General features: G+C 40.6%; 1 protein-coding gene across 2 annotated transcripts in view; it reads left to right on the top strand.

The window, feature by feature from the left end:
• cpped1 (calcineurin-like phosphoesterase domain containing 1) overlaps positions 1-24635 on the top strand; it is a 55824-nt gene extending 31189 nt beyond the window's left edge. Inside the window, exons 6-10 of one of the 2 annotated variants that reach the window (XR_015774926.1) lie at positions 12568-12806; positions 18321-18536; positions 18643-18718; positions 22267-22381; positions 24453-24635. Coding sequence is in view for 1 of the 2 variants with exons in the window: in XM_088069708.1 (XP_087925834.1) it covers positions 12568-12794 (227 nt within the window). In the remaining variant the exon portion in view is untranslated. Of the gene's footprint in view, positions 1-12567; positions 12807-14004; positions 16644-18320; positions 18537-18642; positions 18719-22266; positions 22382-24452 lie in introns of those variants that run through there. The other variant, XM_088069708.1, reaches the window with a different exon arrangement.

Raw genomic sequence — 24635 nt, 5'->3', positions numbered from 1 at the left:
AGTGAACACAGATACACACACTTCCACAATGCCTCCGAAACCAAAGAAAAAAAAAAAACAAGCTGAGAAAGTCATTGGGATTCCCAACATTGCTGCCGGCTGCAGAGTTGTACATACAGTAGCTAATTAGAGGCGAAGATAAGCCGAGCTCCGCTCTGCATAGTCTCTCAATTTTTCCCCCTCTGTCTCTCACTCTTCCTCTCTCTCTTGCCGCTGGTTGTCTTTATCAGCAAGGGTCCTACGCTGTTCAAAAGAGAAGACACATTCATCACCCACTGGGGATTTGATAAGAGGCCACGGTTAAGCCTTTAACCCCATTGTTTTAATGATGAGAGGGAAGAACACTTTTGCTTTCTGGTATTCTGTCTTTGTCTTACTATCTCTTTTGAGTGTGAACAGAGGTGGTGGGTGGTGGGGGCAGCTCACCGGGATTTTAGTTTGGAAAGACGGCCTGTGTTGTTTGAGGTACCGGTGAGATGATCCTGTCTAGGAAGGCCAGCTTGAGTCATGGATTCTTGGTGTTATGACCAAGAATACAAGTATCTACTTGCAGGTATTTCATTGTGCTGAATGACATTGCATTTCACTGCGTTAGAAGTTCACCCATGCTTGGCTTTTTTTACTGTCCTTTGCGTTGGTACCTCAGCTGTGGCATCATAGTAGAGTTTCTTCACGCACGTCTGAACACGGCCTCAGTGCACTGATCCGTCATGTCTTCATGGTTCAAACAATCTGTTAGAGTGGATGATCCTCACCACCTCCTGTTCATTTGCTGTTTTATTGATTGAACTGTTGATGAAGGTCTTGCCTTGTTTCTTGATTCCAGCGCTTCTTTCTTCTGCAGCCAAGTTTAAGGTCATTAAGATTTAATGGGTAATTGTTGATGCATATGACTTCTGCTGTGCAGCAGAAAGGCCCTATCAATATGGATATTGATATATACTGAGCAAAAATGTTGCCCTTTTTTGCACTTTTGTATTTGCTCTTACTTTTCACAGGTTTAAGCTGAAAATATAAGACTTTTTCATGCCCTCAATAGATATTTTTCTCTTTTAAAGTCTGTGTTAGTGAGCACTTTCCCATTTCTAAGAGAATCCATCCACTTGACAGGTGTGGTGTGGCTGATTAAACAGCATCATTACTACACAGGTGTGCCCTAGGATGGTAACAATAAAGCCCCTCTCCCAACAAGTTCAGTTCAGTTTGATGGATAGTATCGTTAGCAGTGTTCCTTACCGTGCCCACTTTTTGTCACCCCTCTGTTGGGGTACTCAACAGAGCACACTGATCCAATACTAAAAGGTGGAGCTATAAACTGCAGGCCATTTGTTGGTCAATACATAATTGTCACTCTTGCTCCAAAAAGGACTCAGTACTGTCTGTGGCGAAAACGAATCTAGGGTCTAAGTACATGTCCGTTGGAGTTACTCTTAGTTACTCTTTTTAGTTATCTATTTAGATAACTCTCTCTCTATCTCTCTGCCGTTGCTGGCTGCTGGCTGTTTACAGACCTGTAACTTATCCCTCTGCCTTAAGGCGTGGCAGTGTCCTTCTACTCAGCTGCCTGTTCCACCAGTAGAGACTAGAGACTGAGCTCTGGAGGTGCATGCTGCGCACTCGTACAATGAGTTTAATAGAAAGAGGAGTTTCTGTATTTGTGACGACATTAACACACACCCTTGGGATATTTAAATACCCTGGTATGCCGTAAACACAGGATACCACCCAAGCCTAGTTTTGAAGGTACTATAAGGCACCACTGTAAATGTGAAGTTTGATTGCACAACACAACGCCACAACACAAAGGATGATTGCAGTCTGTTTAAATGAAGTCGGATTTACGAGTTCCTTGACCCCTTTAAAAGTTCCCTCCCCTGCTTGATTGAAGTGGCACCTCGAGGTATTTAACTCTCATATCTACAGTGATTATGTTCTGAGTTGAGTGTGGCCAAAACTAGACTGGCCTATGCTGTGCCTGAACACCTCCTGTGTAGACTGTCAGAGGATTCAAGCTGCTGCTTTTGCTCTTATTGAACTTCAGGCTTCTTGAGGGTCCTCCCCAGGTTGGGGACCCCTCTCCCCTCCTGTCATCCTCAGAGAAACATACGGATCATAACTCGGTGAATCAGGATGATTAGGTACCATGTTGTGTACCAAATGGCCAAAAGGCATGTGCGCTCTCAGAGGGATAGATGACATGCTGACTCCTTTAATTTCCCAGCACCCTTTGTGTTTGTGTGTGTGTGTAACTGGAGGACACAGGAAGGGGATGCTGCACAATGACTGATGAGTGAGAGTGATTTATGGGTAGTTGTGGCTGCAAGATGCCTCACCGCGGCTGCATCATTTTGTATCCCTCTGTCATGCAAATGATCAACAGCAACCATTTCATGATGAATTATTCCCCAGACCTGCACTTTAATGACAACCGCCCCTCAATACGAGCGTCGCGTGTTCACTCCCACGCATCCCGTGCCTCTCACAGATGTGCCGCTGACAGCTTTGTACCAAAGTAGACTCAGAGTTTGTGTCAAATAGAAAGAGGGAGAGAAAAGGGAGGTAAGGTCTGAAGGGAAATGGCTTCTCCTGTAGGTAATCACTGATCGTGGGGCACCTCACAATTAGCAAATCCAATCTTGTAGCTGGCGAAATCAGTGACCACGAGATGAAAGGGAGATGATGGAGAGCGGGAAGAAGGAGAGATTGAATGAAGGCACATCAAACGTTATTTCGTTACTTCCTTTATTTTGCGTTCTACCTCTGCGACCGCCATTAGCATTTAAATAGCAAAGGTGTTCCGGAATATTCAAACACATCCAGCAATTAAGGCGAACACGTCTCAAATGTCTGCAGCGTATGAACAGCATCATAAAAACAAAACAGAGTCCTATATTGCCGGGGACCCCTCTCTCTTCTCTGTGCATTTTTCTGCACCAAAATTCAATTTGACTCAGGGTAATTTTCCTCCGTTAGCATTCAATATGTTTTCATCACTCTGACTGCTTACTCTGGGTATTTTCTGATTGCTCTGACGCCTCCTCCCTCCTTCCTCCTCCCCACCTCTGTCTGTCAAAGCAAAGGCCAGTCCCCTGATGGGAATCTTTATCACAAAGAAAAGCACAAAAGAACCAGCACTGTTTCAAGGCTGACAGGTAAATGGGATTTCCGAAGAGGGCGAGACAAGATGTAGAATTATCGGCACAGAGAGTGCATGTTGTTCACGAGGGCACCCATTCGGCAAGAATAAAGTAAAGTATGGCCAAGACACAACAATTTTGGACTTAGAAATCCTTGGCTGAATGTGATACTGCTATTTAACATTCTCTGAACTGTGAATAATAGAAATGACCTTAAAAAAGTGCTAATACACCTAATATACATTTTTCTGTAACATCTGCAAATCTGTAAATTACATGTTTTTATACTTTTAATTGTTATAAATATTTTTCTGATCATTTCTCCTATTTTTTTCAATGAATTAATCAATTTCTAATAATTTGATTGATCCAGGTTTCAAAGCATTTACATAGTTAAATGCTCTGTTTTCTGTATGGCTTCATGGGTTTGACAGAAGAAGGATTTTATTTTTGATGTAGCTCAATGGCTCCAACCATGGCACTAACTTTACCTAAGTGAATGGCCGCCCACGCTGATTGTACTCCAAGGAACTCTGGATAACAATTTGCAGAAGACGACGTGTGCTAATTTGAGTGAAATGAGTTGCGTATTGTATTTTGTCATTGTCAAGTCAGGACCATTATCCCAGAAGGGTGCTATCATTATCCTGGAGGCAGTGGTGGCCTTGATCAGTGAATCATACAGCTGCTGGTTATTCTTAAAGTAGAAGGTAGAATGAAGGTAGAAGGTAAGTTTATTGGTCATTTTTTAAACAAAGTTAAAAAAAAAACTAAATTACAATTATTCTTGATCCTGCTACAACTTTGGAGTTGAAGGTTGAGTTGAATAAAATCAGCAGCTACAAGCTAAAGGATGTCTTTTGGGGTGGATGGTGAACATGTTGGGGAAATTAACTGCTGTGGTGTTTCATGAAAAGGTTAAAAACATAAAAAATGACAATGTCTTTATTTACCAGGTAGAAATAAAGTGGCAACCTCTGAGGCTGAAAAATGAAGCCTAAGCAAAGAGCCAAAAACTGCAGTTCCCCTAACGTCCACATGAGAATGGCTCCAAGAGCAAGTCAACCCCATAGATCCCTATTAAAATATTAATTGCACAAAAAAAAAATCAAAAATCAACTCAAACAAATCAAATAAAATCAAACACTAATTACACATCCAAACAACTGCCAACTACAAAAAAGTACCATTGAATCTGTGTGACATTAGTCTCTCAGCACTGACCATCAGACCCAGCTGCACACGCACAGACCTGCACTTATTTTACATTGACTGTTGTACGTTCACATATTTATAGTTTTTCTAGAGCTGCCAGCGTCACATAGCTTTACATTACAACAAGCTCATAACAAAATTACCTGACAACCCCGATTTCTAATTCCTGCGTGCACACGGCAGAAAATAGAGAGGGAGAGAGACAATGTGCTGCTGCCAGAGGAGCCACTGTATGTGTTTACTCTGAGTGGTAAGTCACTAAAGAGTATGAAAACTTCATGTCACCACTGGTTCCTCAATTTTTTCCCCATCTTTGCTGAGCAACAGTTTTTTGATAAAGAAATTAAAAGCTCATCCCATATAGACACCTGTCCCAGATATAAGCCTGTTGATTTTGATTTAAGCAAATGTTAGCTCAGACTTTTAATCAAAGTTTTACAGTATATGAGTCATCTTGAGCATCATCTCCTAGTTTTCTCCCCTGAGGCTCAGAGGTCTTTGAGAGTTGCGCTTGGTTAACCTGTCTAATGTCTGTCAGGCAGAATGGATCTCCGTTAGTCGTTGCAGCTCACGACAGGCTTTCTTTCAAGGTTTTTCAAGTATCACTGACAACTGAGGTGGACTGAACCAACAGACAATTTGTATGTTGTGGAAATGAATCGGCTCCCTCCGCTGGCTCCTTGCACCAGCTCTTACCGAGCGAAACCGATTTCATAGAAACAATTTAGCAAAGGCCCAGAGATAACACCCTGACCTGAATTCATTAGAGCACGTCCCTTTCAGAGCCCCATCATTACGCCGGCTTTAGGAGTCAAACCACTCCACCTGGGCCCTCTCTGAGAGAGACAATGGTCTGTCAGAGAAAGAAGAGCATTTTCAATCTCCAGAAGATTTTCTATATGAATAAAAGATAAACAATTGAGAATACAGAAGTTTAAAAAGTGGTCCCCTTTGCAATGCAGTCAGAAGATGAAGCTGACCTCTGAAATTGTCTGCCATGAAATGAATGCAGGGATCGAGGATGAGAATGGCTGCATGAAACTGAAAAATACAGAAAATAAAGCAGGAAAACATTTTCTAACCCACAACAATCCTTGCAATGTTTCAAAGACTTGGAGTTGTTTATGACTATTTATTGGCAGCACACAGTAAAGAGGGTTAAACCTACACCAGAAACCCTTCTTCCTGATATTACTGAATGCTGGTCAGACACTATTAAGGTTTATGAAGAGTATGTCTAGTTCAGCCCATGTTCTTGCTCTGCTTTGATGTCACCACAGAGGGAAGAGAGAAACAGTACATTTTTTGTGGTTACACATTGGGGTAACCAATCCTGAAATGCATGTGTAACAACTGCAGAAATATCATTAATATGGGTTTTCCTTTGGCACTTTCGGCTGCGCTGAGTCAAACCATGCTCCGTTAATTTGTGTTTTCATTATTAGCTTAAACTCACTGAGTTTTGACAAGTTGTGACCAACATTGACAATTTCTGGAGTCTGGTCAAAATGTGGCTGAAGGCCTCCATGTGGGTTGCAGTGATGTCAGATGTGCGTCTTCATCATTCAGGAACAATTTGCCAACATGCAGTTGCAGTTGAGCAATGTTTTTGTCGTATCTTTTTTCAAGCAATAAATGGTAGATGCCGAGCAATCTCATGACAACAGCATGTAAATTCCATGATGATAAGTGGGTGGCTACTTACAACCCCTGCACAGCGCTTAAGAGGGTGCTGCTTTTAAACCTCATGGACTCAAGAAAAGCAAGTCATAATTTAAAGACATTTTTGGGTGGGTAAACCTGTTGTATAGAGATGTGAATCGCTGCTGTACTAGGCTGACCAGCCGAGTCAAACAGAGTCAAGCCAAGACAGCACATGTCGGTAAAGGGCAGTAACAGTCTACAGCCATGATGGCAGCTCTGTGATGCTACAACAATGCACAGCAGTTGCTGTGACCTAAATGCTGACGTTATCATGCTAAAATGCTTACAGTGACGACATTTGCATGCTAATGTTTGGCTGCTAGTTGACAGAGAATCACCAGCGACAGAACCACAGCGACGTTAACAAGCTGAAATCTGGACCGCAGTTTTTCTGAGTCGTGTTATCATGTCGTCATATAGCCCGCCAGCATTGTCGAGGTGATGTTCTTGTTTGTATTTGACACTTGAAAAAAAGAAATATTAAAAACATGTAAGCTTAAATAAGAATCAAACTTTGTTAGTGGTAGAACACATATGCAAACAGTTTATTAACCCTGCACCAAACTTCATGGCAAACTATCTGATGGTTTATACGACATTTAACTCCAAACCACAAATGGCAACCTCGTTGTGGCGCTAGACAGAAAATGAGGGTATCACCAAAGACATTAGGATTCATCATCTGAGAGCAATGACTATAAATGTACCAGACATCGTGCTTATCCATCCAATGGTTGTTGAAATATTTCAGCCTGGACCAAAGAGATGAAGCAACTAGGTGACTAACAAAAAAACAAAAGCTTCTCTCAAGCTTTGTGTTTGATGTAGCTTCATTTTTACCATTTACTGTATGAAAGAAACATATGTAGCCACCGTGATGCCACGTTTGAAGCCTTGTGTTTGTCTTTTTGACGATCGCCATATTTTTTGAGCTGAAGTCACTATAAAAAAAGACTTAAAAAACATTTAAACAAAATGTAGTTAATGTGAAAACTTAACATGGACTCCTGAGAGGGACCTCGTTTTTAAAGCCACAAGCAACAAACACAAAGACATGGATGCATCACAAACATGTCACAGACATACGGGGGAAGCTCACTGCTGCTGCGTGGTGGTGTCATGTGGTGTGTGTATGTGGGTCCATCGGGGACGCGCTGACACATATGCACACTTACACACTCCGACGCAGTTGATTTGGTGATTATTCGCGGCATCTTTGGGACATTTAAGAGGAGGTTCAGCATAAACCGTCTCCGCTTCAAACAGTCTGTCGATCTGTTCGTCATCCTTACTCCAGGTTTAATTCAGTCTGTCGCTTCTTTACTATCGCCGTCTTCCTCCCACCACCTCATCTCTCCGAGGTGACGAAGAAGTTACACTTTAACAGATCCAACACTTCTACAGTCGGCGTCGCTCTCTGAGTCATCAGGTGATCCCATCGAACATTTTTCCTGGTTCACACTACTGCTGCCGCCGCTTTGTTTTCACTCGTGGAGTCTGAATAATTGTCGATGAGCTGTGTAATTCCTCGTGGGACAGATAAAAACACTTAGAGGGACTAAACACACACACACACCAGTGCACACAGAATAATGAGTACATATTTGGCCCCAGAGGTCATCTGTGGCCCTAATCTAGAAATAATACGAAGAACACACGTGTGAGGAAGTCAGAGTTGGAGAACTTAACTAGAATGCCCCCTGAGGTCAAATTTCCAACTCGTTGGATGAACCTCACAAAACCCAACTTCAAAATCCAATATGGCTGCTCAGGGAATAGATGGTAGTGACGGCTGCAGTAATTTACAGATAATAAGCACTTCTGTTTTGCTTGTGGCTCACAAAAAGTCACACACAGTCGTGAGAAATTTCTATCAGTGGACTTTTTGCTACAGTGTCTGTAAGCATAAAATGCAGCAAAGCAAAATGTTATCAGCTGGTTTTGCCAACACTGGCAAACCTAGCTCGAACTGGAACTGCAAACATCAACTTAGTTTACCAGTTTGTTTTACTGTCATCAACTCCAGTGTGACATCTCTGACTTCTGGGAAAAAAGGAACGCAACAACAGTCCTTTCAGCCTGTAATGCTGGAGGACACGGTTTAAACTCACATGAGAGACACCATTATATTCACTGTAGAAATGAATAATTGAACTATCATTACCCTACAGCCATTAAATGAATTCCATGCACATTTCAAGACAGTATAGTAGGACTAATGTAACTTAACACTATTAGCATATGTTTTGACCATGTGCTTTAAATCTGGTTCCTGATCAGATGCTGGGTGGCCCCACAATCATTTTATTATCCACAATAAAAATAAAGTGATTCCTACTGGGAATTGGTTTTTTTGCCAGTGCAGGATCCCCTACAACCCCTGTCAGAGGTCCTTGTTAAGCCCTTCATGTCCTAAAACCCTAAAATCTGAGAAATGTAATCGTCCCAAAAATTTAGATGTCCTAAAATCCTACAAACATCCTAAAATCTGAGAAACGTACTTACCCTAAAAACCTACAAACATCCTAAAATCCCAGACATGTCTTAAAATCCTAGAAACGACCTAAAATGCAAGTAATGTCCTAAAATCTTAGAAACATCCCAAAATGTAAGAAATGTCCTAAAATTCTAGAATATAGTGATACACACTGATGGCCGCTGCTCTTGCTCAATATTGAACCAGTTTCCAAAAAATATTGTTTCCATTAGTTGCTTGAATAATAAGATGAAAAGATCCCTTTAATTCTTGATTTTAAGAGAAAGCCACACAGCAACTGTTTAGCATAGTAGCAAATACTTTGTTTCCCCCTCTGCATTACAGAATATGACATTTCATGAGCGTTCCCACAAATACTGACTGTATCTGTAATAAAGCTTCAGGCCCGTCCGCACATCCGTGGAGGGTGGGTGTCACATGGCGCTGCCCCAGGTTGTGATTGTAAATTAATTTAACTCAGCCGTGCATGCATACAAGCCTAAACCATCAGTTTCCATCTGAGGCGGATTAATTATTTAATGGTCCAGCGTGTGCAGCCGCTGTCCTCACATAGCTCCTAATATTAATATAAATTTGGGTCACATTTGTATTCTGCCGCTGTTTGATTATGCAGAGTGGCGGCGTTGATGGTTTGGGGCAATTTCACGCTGCTGACATCGAAGTAGTATCAGCACGTGAATAGTTTTTTCGGAGGGATCCTCCTCGTCTTTGTTGTGCAGATTTCTGGGACAGACCGATGTCTTTCTCATGTTCAGACTGCAATTTATCCTCTTTTGTTGCCAGTTTTCATTATTATTTTAATTTTTTTTTTGGCTGGGTGTCTCTCTGGAGACGAGGCAGCGAGCAGCCAGACTTCCCTCCGTGGAAACACTCGCCGTTGGAAAATAGAGCAGCTCATTTTCTCTGCCAAAAGCCTGCAGAAGACTCATTTTAAAATCAAATCCCCTCCTCTGCACATGCTTGCAGATTGAAACACGCACAGGTAGAATACACACATCACTATACCTCCATGAGGAAGTGTCACAGAGATAAAACCCCTGACCTTGTTTATGCATGGGTAAATTGGCAAAAATGACACCAACACCCCAGAAATCCAAACTCCGAAGAACCAAATTCACGAACAGTCAGATCGCCTCACTCAGAGTGAGCCTTGTTTCCTTATGTCGTTTTAACTGTGTGATTATTTCAGCTGTGGTGACGAAGCATGAGTGCCGCAGGGCTTCCTCGCGATTAATGCTGTTTGTGTGTAATTGAAAATAAATTGAAAATTGTGTCTCCCTTAATGATGAAAGTTCCCAACGATTACAAAATATGCTACATATGGGGAAACTCAGAATATAAGAATATATATATATATATATATCATCTTTTTTCCTCCCTCCCCCTCTCCTTGTCTCCCTCCCTATCTTTCATCCTTCCTTTCTATCTCTTTCCCTCCTCGCCTCTTTCCATTCTTCAAGGGATGCACCGATTTCGAATTTCTGGGCTGAAAATTTTGCCGCTAGCTAACAGCAATATTTTTATGAGGGATGCGCGATAATATCGGCACGTCATCTGTATCGGAAGATAGTGGCTTGAAAGGCCTGTATGTTAATTTCTGCCGTCACAAACTTTTTTTTAAGAAAGTGAACCTGTGAAAAACATCAACCCTAGGTTGATGTATTTTTTTTATATTTTGCAAAATGAATCAATATTACATGCAAAAAAGAAAAAAGCGTTGTATTTCATGTCTCTATCTGCTGGTGGGCCATCACGATGAGAGTATGCATACAATTAAGTTAATTCCACTACAGGAGACTTGATGATTACTAAAATTATGTGGAGGGAAAAAAGTTGAAATGTTGATATTAAGTTTCATTTATCGGCCATATTGTTGTTATATATCAGCATATTGAATATCATGCATCTCTAATTTTTATATTGATGAGTTCTCATTTCTCTACTCCTTTTGGACATGAAAATACCGATGTTGTTTACTGAATATGCATGCTGGGTATTCTTGTTTTGTTTTCTTATATATTTTAAAATTGTCTAGCATATTCAAAGCAAATTCAATCTGAACTTATCCGCTGTGAGGGTTCAAGATGTCATATGCTGTAAAGCCCCGTGAAGCAAATTGTTGTTTTGGATATAAGGCCTGTAAATAAACCTGAAAATTGAGATAAATATTAATAGACAGGAAGATATTCTAGATTACACTCTAACATTGCACTGCTGTTGCGTATTTGTATACACTGAACAGCTGTGACTAATAATGATGCTGCTCCATAACTGAAACATGCATTAGTTAATAAACTGGGCAGCAGCTTTTTGTTTGGTCTGTAAAGTTATTTAAAGCCACAAGTCTCCTGGTGGATTAAACAATAATGACTAACCATGTAAAGTCCTTGTAGACTCATTTTGGTCATTTTGTGCCATGGGGTTGTTGATAATTGTACGCACTGCACCTTTTATTTGGGGTACGTGAGGGACAGAGGGGTCAGACGTGGTGTGAATTACATGGAACTCTTAAGAGCTTGATGTCTATTCATAGAAACATCCCAGTTTAGATCTGTGACGTAAGCAGAGGAAAACAAAATCAGGCCAATAAACAAACACATTTAAAGCTGGGGTAGGCAGTTTTATTTTGGCTTCTTTTTTCATTCCCATAAGAGCTCTGTTTTCATGAGATTTTGTCCAATCACAGGTCAATTTAGATAGAGGGCGTTCTTATTGGCTGCTTTACAGATGTAGATGAGCGTGCGCGTCTCTTCAGATGGTGAAAGTCTGATTCAGTGCTGGAGAATCCTGCAGAGAAAGTTCTAGCATTGGCAACAACTGCCTACACTGCAAAGCAACCCAAACAAAGGAGGGTAGACTCATTAAAAAAGTCCAATAGAGGGTCTGACCATAAACTAAACAAAACACATGCCAATAACAGTGTTTCAGAGATAAAGAGAAAATGTTGGTAATAAATTAGCCCTCTGCTAACCGGAGCTAAAAGCCCCTTTTGATTATTTTCTCACAGATTTGAATGCGTGGATCTGCTTTTTTTCAATGCTCTAGATTTAAAAAAAAAAAAAAAATCATTTTCTGAATATACTAATTTCTTGCATTTTTGAGACATTCCTTACCTAGTTGTTCATTGCCTTTTTCCCATGTTTTTGAAAGAAATCACACCAATTTGCTCAGGTTCAAGAATTTAAAAGCTGTTTGTAAGCAGCACAAAAAAAGTGTTGGCGCTTCTGGTTTTAAAGGCTTAAAGCAAAGAACGAGTTTCTCTGCAATGTGAAGGGTTGCAGCAAGATCACAGGCACAACCTTAAACAATTTCACTGATGTGCACATGATCAGATTGCTGAAGAAGGCCTGGTCAGTCCCTGCTGATCCCAGTCACTTTTTCAGTAGGTTCGAGTTGCTTCCATCTGGCCACAGATTTAAAAAAACGGCAACTTGTAGGGCAATCGGCTAAAAAAAAAAAAAAAAAAATTGTCCCAAAAGCCATTGGCGTCTTATCTTCTTATCTTATCTCTTATCATCTCACATGAGCATTTCATGTGTTTTTTTATTGTTTTCTTTTGAACTATCATGATGTCTTTTTTTATATTCATTGTATAATTTTTATTCGTTTATGTGTATATGATACTGCTGACCGCACAAAATATTGCCCCTCTGGGATAATAAAGATATCCTGAAAGGTCAATGGTCAGCTTCACTGTTTCATTATAATGGTTATATACTGAACATCGAATCTCAGGAAGAGAAGGGAAAACATTTGGTCAGATACTGAATTGATGACACTAATCTTAAAACTGTGCTGATTATAGAGATCTTGTATTCATGTTTTCGCAGATATAGATGGAAACTGTAAAAGAAACTAGACTGATGAAGTGAGGCATACAACCGCAAGGTTCTAACTCTAGTTTTCCCCAGATGTCTGCCTCCGCCAGCTTTAAGTGTTTGCGTTCACTCTATTTGATTCTTTAGTTTTCCTCATTGATAAAATGAATCTCTCCTCCCTCTCTCATCGCCACAGGGGTGAAAGCAGTGTTCTCCGGCCATTATCACCGAAACGCCGGTGGTTGTCACGGCGGCCTGGACATGGTCGTGAGCTCGGCCATCGGGTGTCAGCTCGGCGAGGACACCCACGGCCTCCGGGTGGTGGTGGTGACCGCTGACGATGTCATCCACCGCTACCGCAGCCTGGAGCAGCTGAGTGCACGAGGCATCGACGAGGACCTCAGGAAGCTGCTGCAGGTCTAAAGTCTGGAAAATGTAACTTTTTTTTTGTCAGTTGTTTTTTATTTTACATGTTGAGCCCTTGTTCTTAGGGGCACACAAGAGGAGGGGTTTTCTCCAAAATTTCTGCCTATTCATTAAAGTGAAAAAAGGAAAAAACAAAATTAATATTCAGGCATTCACCGTATGTTTGACCAGAAAGAAGAAAAGAATGTGAAAAGAAAAGTAATGTATCTAACTAACAAAGATGAGTCTACATGCCAGCGTCACATGATAAACTATACAGAATCTCTCACTAAAATCAAACTGAATTTAGTTTCTCTCTCTGCTCAGTGTTTTCCTCTGAGCATCTCTTGGCAGGCTGGATGTTATTATCTGCCCCCGTCGACCTATGAGGGGCACGCAGAGATCGTTGAATGTGTTTGAAAACTGTGTTCTCAGTCAGATGTTGTAACTTTAAATGTATTCAAACCTTTCCATCGTTAAAGGAAGATTCCACCCCACAACGCTGAAATGTCATTCACACCAGTCTCTGCAGAGACCAGTGGCAACAGTGCAAACAGAAATTCATCATTAAAGAGGAAACAGGAAAGAGTTCTTTAGGCGGGGCAGCTATGTGGCTTGTTTGCATGATTCAGCATAAAAAAAGGCTGTTGAAAAGCAGGGGAGAAAGGGGAGACATAGATGCTCACTAAAGCAGGAATGCTCAACTTGCTCTGCCTGGGGACCACTTTTGCAAAATGGCAGGAGGCCAGGGGCCAATCTCAACAGCTCCATACGTGTCCAGGATTTTAGGAAGTTTCTCAGATTTTAGGACATTTCTAGGATTTTAGGATATTTCTAGGACTTTGGGGTGTTTCTTAGATCTAAGGAAGTTTCCAGGATTTTAGGACATATGTAGGATTTCAGAATGTTTCTAGGATTTCAGGATATTTCCAGGCCTTTAGGACAATAGGGGCTTAGCTAGGACCTGGTACGGGGTGTCCTACAGTGGTACTTTAAAAACAAAAAAAAAAAGCTTTATCTTGATGCTGTTTTATGCACTTTGACACCATATGTATACCAAATGTACAAAAACAATACCTAGTGTGAATAAGAAAATGGTTGGGGGGCCACCCAGCACCCTATCAGGGGCCACAATTTGGCCCACGGTCCATATGAGTATCACTGCACTAAGGAATATAAAAATGGATCAGACAGCCCCTTTTACACTGTCTGTTTTTTTACACTGCAGGTTTCTATAATCCAAGCTAGTGGAAGCATGTAGGTGTTGAAAAGAAGAGGCCCTAGGACAGAGCCTCTGGGAACTCCGTCCAGGTGTGTACTTAACAATCGAATTGTCAATGTCCCACACAGTTTTCCAGCTCTTCTAGTAATATGTTTTGGTCAACCATGTTAAATAACATTGACTTAAACACCAGTCTCTTTCACTCTGCCTATTCAAGGCTGGAATATCAAGCTGTTATTCGGCCTTGTTGTTCTGTATAAAAGGTATAGTCACTGAATGGGTTAAAAGAGTTGTCTAGCTTTTAAGCCAGAAGAAGAGGTAGTTACGGCATGAAACAAGGTCTGTAAAAGGGACAGCTGGCAGGATGTGGGGGTTTGATGTTTTGACCACTTGTTATGCGTGCAACTCACATGAGAGATTTAAAAATCTGCTAGGAGCAGTTAGCAACTAACTCAAAAAAGCAGCTGTAAATGTCCACAAATTGTGGAAAAAGTCTATTACAATTTGTGATTTGTAATTAAAGGGTGGAATGTTCCTTTAATGATCTTTCAGTATCCAGCTGTTGTCTCTGCTCCACTTGCTGTTGCTTCAGTCTGATGCCTCATTGGCTCTCCTATGCAAACTGTACACATCAACATATTGTGTGTTTTCTATGTTAAATGTGGTGCGATTTTTAAGATGTGGAGCTGACCTCTGATCAGATTTGCGATGTCTGTATATAACCTCTAACACTGCCCTGAAGGTAAAACTTAGAAACTGAGAGGCTTTTTTTTTTTTTTAACTGTCCAACCGATATACTGTTTTAGATCGTCTTTTGATAGATGTTGTGAGATTAATCTTTATCCAAATCATTTTTGACTGAAATGACTAAAACATGAATGTATGTTAAGTTTTGGCAAGGATTCAAACATGGTTGATAAAGAATTTTTCTATGGGTGATACCTGAAGTAAAAATTATAATTGATCTACTATAATTAACAAAACACACTATTTCCTGTGATTGCTTCACAATAAAACAGCAGAAAATGTTCGGTTTGAATTCACAGTAACAGCAACTTAACCCTCTGAGCAAGTTGGTGCGATTTCTTTCAAGAACATGAAAAAAGGCAATAAGCAAGGCGGAAAGAACTGTTGCGCAAATTACAAGTACATAGATTTAGAAAATTATTTTAATTATTTGTTTTTAATTTAAGAAAAGGTAGGGAAAACTATATTCATAATTATCGTAATTACATATTCAAAATTATGTAACAAAATGAAAATAATATTTTAAGCATGTTTTACAGGTCATTAACTCATTTTTAAATGTTCTTTTTCATTTTTTCTCGCTAATTTTCAGGTAATTTCCTTTTACCTTTTTACTAAATTTGGATCATATCTTCTTTTGTTGCTCGTTGCCTTCTTCCCACGTTTTTGAAAGAAACTTCTGCTCAGGTGTTGCAACTCTTATACAAAGTTCGGATAGAAAGTAGTGAGGCTGACTACTGTAATATAATCCCCTGTGTGTGTGAAGGGGATTTAAATCCTGCACAGGAATGGCAGACCCCGCCACTAACAAGGAAAACTATTATTTCAAAAGGTACAGAATGTAACTACTTTGAAAGACTGTGTTAACTACAGAATTAGACCGTCAGCAAAGTTCCCTGGCTTGCTCCGGCTTCTTCTTTATCAAGGCATTGATCCGATGCGATGAACTGCGATGAAAGTATTTGATCATTGGACCCAGGATTAAATCAGAAATCTGTGAAGGAACACTTATTGATTGAATCAGGTTAAACTGTTTCTGATCTTGACTCGGTAAATAAAATGAATGACGTGTGATTGTGTTAAATGCCAAACTAAAGGAGTGGTGTCATGCTGATAAACGTAGTGACAGTCATGTGATTATTGGTGGGTGGAGCTCGGTATTTCCTGACTGGCAGTGTTTCTTATTCAGAAGCTCCCAGTCCTGAAATTGTCTTTAAGACGGACATTTCTGCAACAAAATGAGTTTCTGTGAGCCCTAAATGACTCGACTCCATTACAGGCACACACATACACACACACACACACTCGCTCTGAACGACTGGGAATTTAAGAGTTGTCATGGCAACCCTTTAGCAACACATCTCTCTCTCTGTCTCTCTCTCTCTCTGTCTGTGTGTGTGTGTGTGTGTGTGTGTGTGTGTGTGTGTGTGTGTGTGTGTGTGTGTGTTGGTGGTGGTCTGGAGGGTACTGTAGGTGATTTTCCATCAGCGTCGCGATCGCTGACCTCATTTCACACTGACGGATTCTGTCTCTTTTCCAAAAAGTCAGCATGTGACAGAGGAAGGGGAGGGGGCGTCTGAGAGGAGCGGGTAATGAGTGTGATGTGTGAAAGACGACTCAGTCCATCTCCTTCATTTCCTGTCTGAGGAGGAACCTTATGTCCTTATCTATTTTTATATCCTCATGGTAGCCGAGCTCAATCACATTGTTCTTTATCTGTGTGTGTGTGTGTGTGTGTGTGTGTGTGTGTGTGTGTGTGTGTGTGTGTGTGAATGAATCAGGGAACCGCACATGCTTTGACTTGTTCCTGTGTTGAATTCTAATGAGGGACCGTACGGGACGCCACGACTGTGACACAATTGGTTGTATTTTTTATAATAAATGTTGATTTTATCTAATGACAGTGTGTGTTACTGTGTTTATTATGTTGCGTGTTTGCCGTTGTTTAAAAACTTGACTTGCACAAACAACGTCTTGTGCATGTCTTTCTAAACAGTCGTGAGACTTTTCTGGAAACTTTCTGAACTCTCCTGAAGAATGACAACATTAAATTGCACTTGCTGCTTATGTTTAGCTTAAGTTTGCTCTGTTATGTCACTTGTGCCAGAGGATAACCAGGGTTCAGACTGTGATGGAAAACCTGGAAAAGTCATGGAACATCCAGCCCGTTCTCACTCTGAAGTCTTCAAATATTACCGCTTTTGCAGTGCTTTAAGCGTAAAGATCCTGATGCCAATAGCCACCTTACCCAGCTGTATGGTACGCCGCTGAATGTCATCAGTTAAGAATGATACACAGCTGGACGGCACCTGCCACAGCAGCATGATCAGAGAACAGTTGGTGTCAATTGAGAACGCCACCACATGATATGCCGCTAAACAGCGTCAGGTTGAAACACTGGCAGTAACAACGTAAAATACGGCCGTTCATGCGGGAGTCCTGGATTCACTCACTGTCTTAGCATTATGTTTTTTTCCACACTTAACCATGTGCCTCTTTTTCCTCACGTCTGTGCCAGCATGTGTTTGATGACATCCCAGCGTTGATTTCCGTGTCCTGTTGTTGCCCAATCATAACCACATGCAGCTTAATCCCACCATGTGCTTGTGTTGACGTCACAGTAGCGGCAACCCGGAAAATAAATGGCAGACGCAGAAGGATACCTAGAGCGTAATATGTAGACGCTGGTGTCCGCTGCAAAGCGGCAACATGTGACAAGTTGAGAAGTTCATAAGCACATTCATTTCAGGACTAGAAAAGTCATGGAGTTGGTAAAATTATTAGCAACTTTTAATACTGTTCAAGCGGAAATATTGCACCATTATGTCACCTTGCCCTTCTGTATAAAAGGTACCATCACAGAATAGAGGGACAGAGATGTCTTACTTTTTAAGTTGGCAGGATGGGTGTTTTGATGGCATGTTTTGATAGCATGTTTTGCTTTAGGTTCCACTGCAGGAGAATTAAAAAGCAGTTAGCAACTAACTCAAATAAAAAGAGCAGCAGCTGTAAATGTCCATAAATTGTGAAAACAATGAGGAGCTCCTTATTCTCTGAGCAGAGGTTGAGATTAGCCGCCATATAACGGTGACACTAAATGATTGTTATTGGCACATTATTTCATTGTTATTGTTTACAAAGTGCTGCTGAGGTGTATGTGAAATTTCATCACGTCTCTTGATTGTGCGGTGCCGGCATGCTATCTAAAATCTCCCACTGAATCGATATGATGCCGCTGTTATTTGGTACTGTGTAAAAATGCAAAGGAGGCTTTAGGAGGGGACTTTGTAGCGACTCAGTATTTTGGAGATGTGGCCTTTTGTCTGTTTGTTTTATTATTCATGCAATACAGGTTGTGTATCCTCCTCAGAATGCAGAACCGCGTCTGGCTTCAAAAAACAGCCTCCTTTATTCTGTTTGCTACAAGAATGATGATTTTGACGTGCATCAGTTATTTCAGATTAAAAAATCTGTCTTGTCAATTCTGACACAAATGTGAAGATGTAAATTCAACTAAATCATGCTTTCTCACTACATTTTGCATTCATATTTCTCCTCTGTCTTTGTTAAATCAGGGATTAGCTGACTCCGAAGCAGCCGGAGAGGAGTCAGCGGGTGGGGACTGTTTGCTGGAGGACTCTACAGTCCAACAAACGGCTGTTATTGGACACAGCGGCAGAGACTGAATGTGCAACCGGATGCTTACAGGACAGTCATTCATTAACAAATCCACATTCACATTTAGAGCTACTCTGCTGTGAAACTGAGTCTCTGAGAATTGCAATTTGCAGGTAAATGGTTGAGTCGCAAACACAAAAATGTCCTCATATGATGACAGCCCTCTGAACAGACCTGAGGGCAGCGTTGTGACCTTTGCTCTGTGCTCTGCTCCTGCAGATATATTCTGCTGTGACAGATGAAAGCTACTTCCTGTTTATTGATCCTGACGCAGTGTCTCCGAGTGCTCACAAAGGTAAAGATGCATGTACATAAAGATGCTCCACACACACATGAAAGACATGCGCCTCTCTGCGACGCTTTCATCAGCTGCCTGCGTGTAGAGGCGACTCGGGTTACAGGTCACCTGCTTTTAAACATACGAAAGGAACATTTCCACCAGAGACACAGACAGGAGCTTGTTTCATGTTTGCCGAGTGTTTTGCTTCCTAGTGGAGTCCAAGATATGATCATTACATCGATTTGTCCATCAGATATTTTTGGCTCCGTGGTGTTCGCCATCTGATGAAACTTGAACTTGATGAAAAAGTTTCATCCAGGTTTCATCAAAGTTTTCAGAGTAATGACAGCTGAGGCAGTAAAATTACATGCTCCGTGAGTTAGGATTCCCATTCCTATTGTTGGAGCAGAGAAAGTAATTTCACAACACAAATCTTCCGCAGTATAATGCCCCAGGACTTAAATTCACTTTTGTGTGGTTCTCTCAGATGGCCTCATGCTGGAGTTGAGGCGAAGCAACTTTATTTGTATCACACCTTTCAACAACAATTCAGAGAGTTTTACATGAGACAGAAGAGAAACAGGAGGCAATACATAAAGAACCATTTAAATAGGATTCAAAAGAGTAAAATAAAAGATGAAAGAAGTTAAAAATCTGGTAAAAGAGAGGAGGACATGTGAATAAAAACAGCAGTCAGAATGCATTGCAAGCTGTAAATAAGCCATCCCAAGGTTGATTTTATAAAAGCCAGCAGTGACTAAAAACTGAATGGTGATTTTCTGTGTTTGATTTTTTTAGGACAGTAAGCATCAGTCTCACATGATCTGAAGTGGGGCACAAGATTGGAAATTTATTAACTATTATTATTGTATTAAAACTATTATTATTGTATCAACATTAAGTAAGTATTACGGTTATATTCTGTCCCTCTGGGATTTCGGCGGCTGTTTTTGAGATTGTTAAAGCCTGACAAACCCGATTTCACAGCAGCTATTTGAAAACATTGTGATGCATGTTGCAATGTTAATGCGTTCATTTATTCCGTATTTGTGCACGTTTTCTGAAACCTTACAGATACAGACATAAAGGAGCAGAACCACCGAAGACTGTTGGGGCAGTGTAGCAGAGTTCAAGTAAAATACTTTTATAGTATAAGAATTTTCTGTCCACATGTGGAGATGTATTTAATGGCCTCACAGATCACCCCTGTCTACAAAACCACCTCTCTTAAAAAGTACACTATTACGACCTCCTCCACTGTTGCCTCATTTGTTGTTGTGTGAAACTTTTGACTCTGCCCTCTAGCCCCATCTACTGGCTGTATTTATAGAAACATAAAGGACGCGTAGAAGTATGAGGACAGTGATATTTATAAAGTTTTAGATTGTATCTGTTTTAAATAGTCAGATTTGCTGTAAAGTTGCAGCGGTTGGACAAAATTGCAAGGTCACGCAGAATTCAGAGATTCTTCAGAGAGATTGGCTGATTTTATGTTAACTGTTGCAAGCATTGTGAAATTATGGACGTATTCTTAAAGGAGCTTTATCTGACATTTATAGCTTTGATAAAGTTGCAAATCATTTCTCTCTATGCAAAGGTTTCATGGAGTTGATGGCATCCTGAGAAGAGAATGCAGTCACATTCCCTCTGTGTCTGATGTCAGCTGAGCTTCTCTGTTGTTTGTTCTCGTAGACAGTCGGGCCACATGTGCACGCAAATCCCTGTGAGTCTGTCTCAGTGGCTAGCTTATCTGCACTGCGCACACACTGTGGTTACTCCTAATATCACTGGCCCGCCATTGTGGGTTGGGCATTGTCACGAAAGTGTAGCACCTATCCTCTGCATGGGCCTGTGGGAAAAAGTTTGAGAGTAGAGATCTGTTTACAGCAGATCTGATGCATGAAATGACTTAAAAATAGTAAGGCGAACATGAGGGCAGCAAGAGGAGAATTTCCAATGTTTTATAGTCAACACAATCAAATTGTATTTCGTTTATTAAGTTTTATTTTAAGTGGAAACAATGCAGACCCCAGTCCCTGTACAGAGGAACTGACAGATGGTCTAATTTTCTGACTTTGTTTGTGCAGAATGAGATAAATTCACTGCATGACTTAGTGAAGAAAAGTTCAGGGTTTGTCAGCAGATAAGGCACATGCGTTATACTTGTTTTTGGCAATGATGTCAAAGAAGGGCCGCGTGGCATTTCTAAATTAAAAGTGTGAAGTCTCTTTTCATAGATCTTATAATAAACCCTATTTTTCAGCACCCATGTTCAGCTTTTTGACACATTCTTTTATTAATTTTTGCTAGCATGGTGCTTTTTTTCTCACCAGACACTCCCTTCAACTTAGTGGGGGCAAGGAGAATAATATAATTCTAAATTATCCACAAGATCATTGACTGAGACCCAAGAGAAGTTAGGTGAGGAAGAGAGAGGCCAAATGAATAACTTACTAGTTGTTTTAGTGATATACAGTCTTATGATTAACTGTGATTGACCATGTGTCTTCACAGTGATGGTCAACCCAAAGACAACATTAGGAGTGTGTGTAGAGTGTGTCAACAGTAACATTTTGGCTTCTTTGCGGCAGCAAAACAAGTTTTAACAAAATAATATGGTGGACATGCTAAGAATTTGTTTTTTTTTTACATTCCCAGCAGATACACAGCAACATAAGCATTCATGTGGGGGTCGTGCTTTTTTTTTGCCACGGACAGTCTGTTAGTGAAAGATCCGCTGTTCAGGAGACCACTGTTAGTGTTCCGTGTGAAACAGAAAGCAACAGCATTTTAAAAATGTATATGTTCTTAAAATAACATAATACATTGACATAATGCAGAGTTTTATCTGACACATATGATGCATTTCACGTGCATTAAGTTGCATTCTTATTTTAACCAAAACATGATCATTTTTAAAACCTAACCTTTTACTTTTGTTGCCTAAACAGAAAAACAAGGTAAGCCTACATTGGGAGCTTATTGTGAAAGAGACTGTATACATTTGATGAGTGAAAATGGCACATTTCCTGTGAACACTGAAGTTTATTTTGAAAAGACACTATGCATGTAATGTAAATGACTCTAAAAGGTAAGTGAAGAGCTATCATGGAAATAGTGCACTATATAGTGTGTTTGACATTTCGTAGTAGTATACCAATTCTCAGCAGTTAATTTTATCCACTATAAGGTGCACTATAAAATACCCACAATGCACAGCAAATTTGAGGATGCATACCATATACCATACATTTTACTCATGTATACCACAATGCGATTAAGTTGTGTATTTCCAGAGGAAGAAAATTGCAGCATAGTGTCCCAAATCTCATTCAGTTATTCCCTATTATATATAGTTTGCTATTTAATACACACTGCATAGAGAACGGTGAGTGAGTGAAAGAGTGAACGGTGTCGAAAACAGCCTAATAAGGTGAATTACTTCATGTGGGCCTTTATTTTGGTAGTGGTCTTTCCTTTTTTTACTCTGATGCAGAGCCCTTTTTTGTTTATTCTAGTGCATTACTCTGATGGAACCTTTATTTTGACATCTTCTCCTGCAGGAAACAGGATATTGACACAAAAAGTTTGAGTACAAAGGAGGGAGGACTGCTTTTCTCTGCAATACCAAGCTCTTGGGATTTCTACATTTAAGCGCCTGGCTGCAATGGGAGCAAGGTACCGTGTCAGTTAAAATGCTTTGTGATTATGTGCGGAGATATGTGTTTTAATTTATTCAAGACTATCACTGTCATAGCAGACATGCAGACATTTGCTATGGTGATACTAGCTTTTTTGTTTCATTTGTGAAAAGCTCATTTTATTTGCTTGTGTATTTTCTGGGTCTTACAGTGTTTATGAAGAAAAGCTCAAAAAATGCTCAAACATAGATGAAAGCTGAACACATTTAAAGACTTTTGAAAACATCAGTACGCCTCACTATTGTCTGGCCTGAGATTCACCATGAAACTCGAAACTCGAAATTCGCTATGTAACGAGGGGAAATTGACTGACCCTGCTGTCCCTGAGCATCCAAAATTGACTCTATAGGAGTACTTAGAGCATCAGTTTGACGTGTAGCGCCACTAACCAAGTGTCATTATTTGACAAGTCTGGATTAAGAACAAGTTGCTTTAATTGCTATATGCTCCATTTTGTTCACCAACTAACTTTGTCAGTCTGCAGTTTGACGCCAAGCAGGAAGTTTATGGTTAGTTTTTACCAAACATTAAAGTTGAGGGTGTCAAACCAAAACAATGAGCTGAACGACAGTAGAACGAAATGTAAAACTAAGGTGAAGTGCAGAGGCAGGTGGTATTGACTTAATCTTTTATTGGTATAAAAATGTTTATCACAGCAGATTTAAAGTGCTAAGAGAAATGGAAATTTGAACTCTATCATATTGTGACATCTGAATAAATGCCATCTCCTGAAGAAGATGGTGTTCTATAGTCAAAAGCTGCAGAATGGCCAATTAATGGCCCTTTCGATGATTATTTTTTTAGCTTCTGTTAAAAATAAACTAGCATTCATTTAAATATACAGTGGCCCTGAGGGTCAAAACACTACAATATTACCCAAAACACTACAACATTTCACAAAAATATTTCACAGAACAAAAATAGGAAGAAAATAAAACCTACAACTTTACTACATTTTAGAAAACACTACAATATTTCACAAAACAAAAAAAACATTCACAAAACAAAACAAAAAAATCACAAAACACTAACATCTAAAACACTACAACATTTCACAAATCAAAACATTTCACTAAATATTACAACATTTATAAAAACACTACAACTCTTCCCAAAACACTACATTTCAGAAAACACAGAATTTCCCAGTTGCTATTTTGTTGTTGCTGTTGTGTTTCGACCCTCGTGGCCACCGTAAATTCAGCCAAAATGGCTTTTAATAAATATGCTCGTCTGCAAGTATCAAACTCAAATTGGCTTTCAAAAGGACAGAAGTAGAACATGCACACACACTTGGCCCGGCTCCAGCACCGCTACCCCTCCATTTCTCCACGCCATCCACAGGTGTTGGGGGGAAGCAAATGAAAGTTGGCGTATCCAATCACGGCTTGACGTCAGGGCGCCACCCCTCCTGGTAGTGAGCCCGCTGACAGAGCGAGCCATCTGGGCAGCAGAGAGCCGGCGACAGGCCCATCCATTGCTGTGCCCTGCCCTCTGGGCCAGCAGCCAGCGAGACAGACTGGGAGAGCTGGCGGGGATCAGCGCTCCTCGCTCGCTCGCCAAGATGGAGCATGTTTTGATGATTCCAGCATTCAGTGGGGTCAAGATGTGCATGAGTCACTTTATTTAAAGCGACGGGTTGGTTTCAGCCACGCAGTCTGACTGGTCACAGATGTATCCAGACTGTTGCATTAAATAACCCGTCATATTTTCACATAAATATGCATATGTCGATAGAACGTAGTCATGATTTGTCTGTGCACTTTTTTGACTGACCTGTGATCACAGTTCTCCTGTGTTTTTGAGACATTTTTTTTCTTGGAGGGTGAGGCGGCGATGATAGCGAGGAGACACTACATGCAGGAGAGTTTAAAACCCCTCTGGCTACACTAATCATGGTTGACAGAAAAGTACATGCACATAACTTAGTGAGTTCACTGGATAATAATTGAGAGGTGGAGACCGGCTGTGATGAGAAAATTAAAATGATAATTGTCTTCTTGCTTGAACTGAAAGCTTTTTTTTTTTTGTCCTCATCTGAATTCCAGGGAAAAGTTTTCAGCTAAAATGTCACGCTGAAGCAGAGAGCATCCCATGGAGGAAGTGCCTTTTAGCATTCATGACATCACGCTGCCCACCAGGCTGGAGACGTCTTCTCTGGCCGAACGCTGAACTGCAGGAGGACGGCCTGCAGACACAACAGACACTAAACTGAATGTTGATCCGACAAA

The sequence above is a fragment of the Plectropomus leopardus genome, chromosome 19 (assembly GCF_026936395.1).
Source record: "Plectropomus leopardus strain MGB_pleo_1.0 chromosome 19, ASM2693639v1, whole genome shotgun sequence".
NCBI classification, from domain to species: domain Eukaryota; kingdom Metazoa; phylum Chordata; class Actinopteri; order Perciformes; family Serranidae; genus Plectropomus; species Plectropomus leopardus.
The sequence above is the reverse complement of the archived record's forward strand: the minus strand, read 5'-3'. Positions and strand labels throughout refer to the sequence as shown.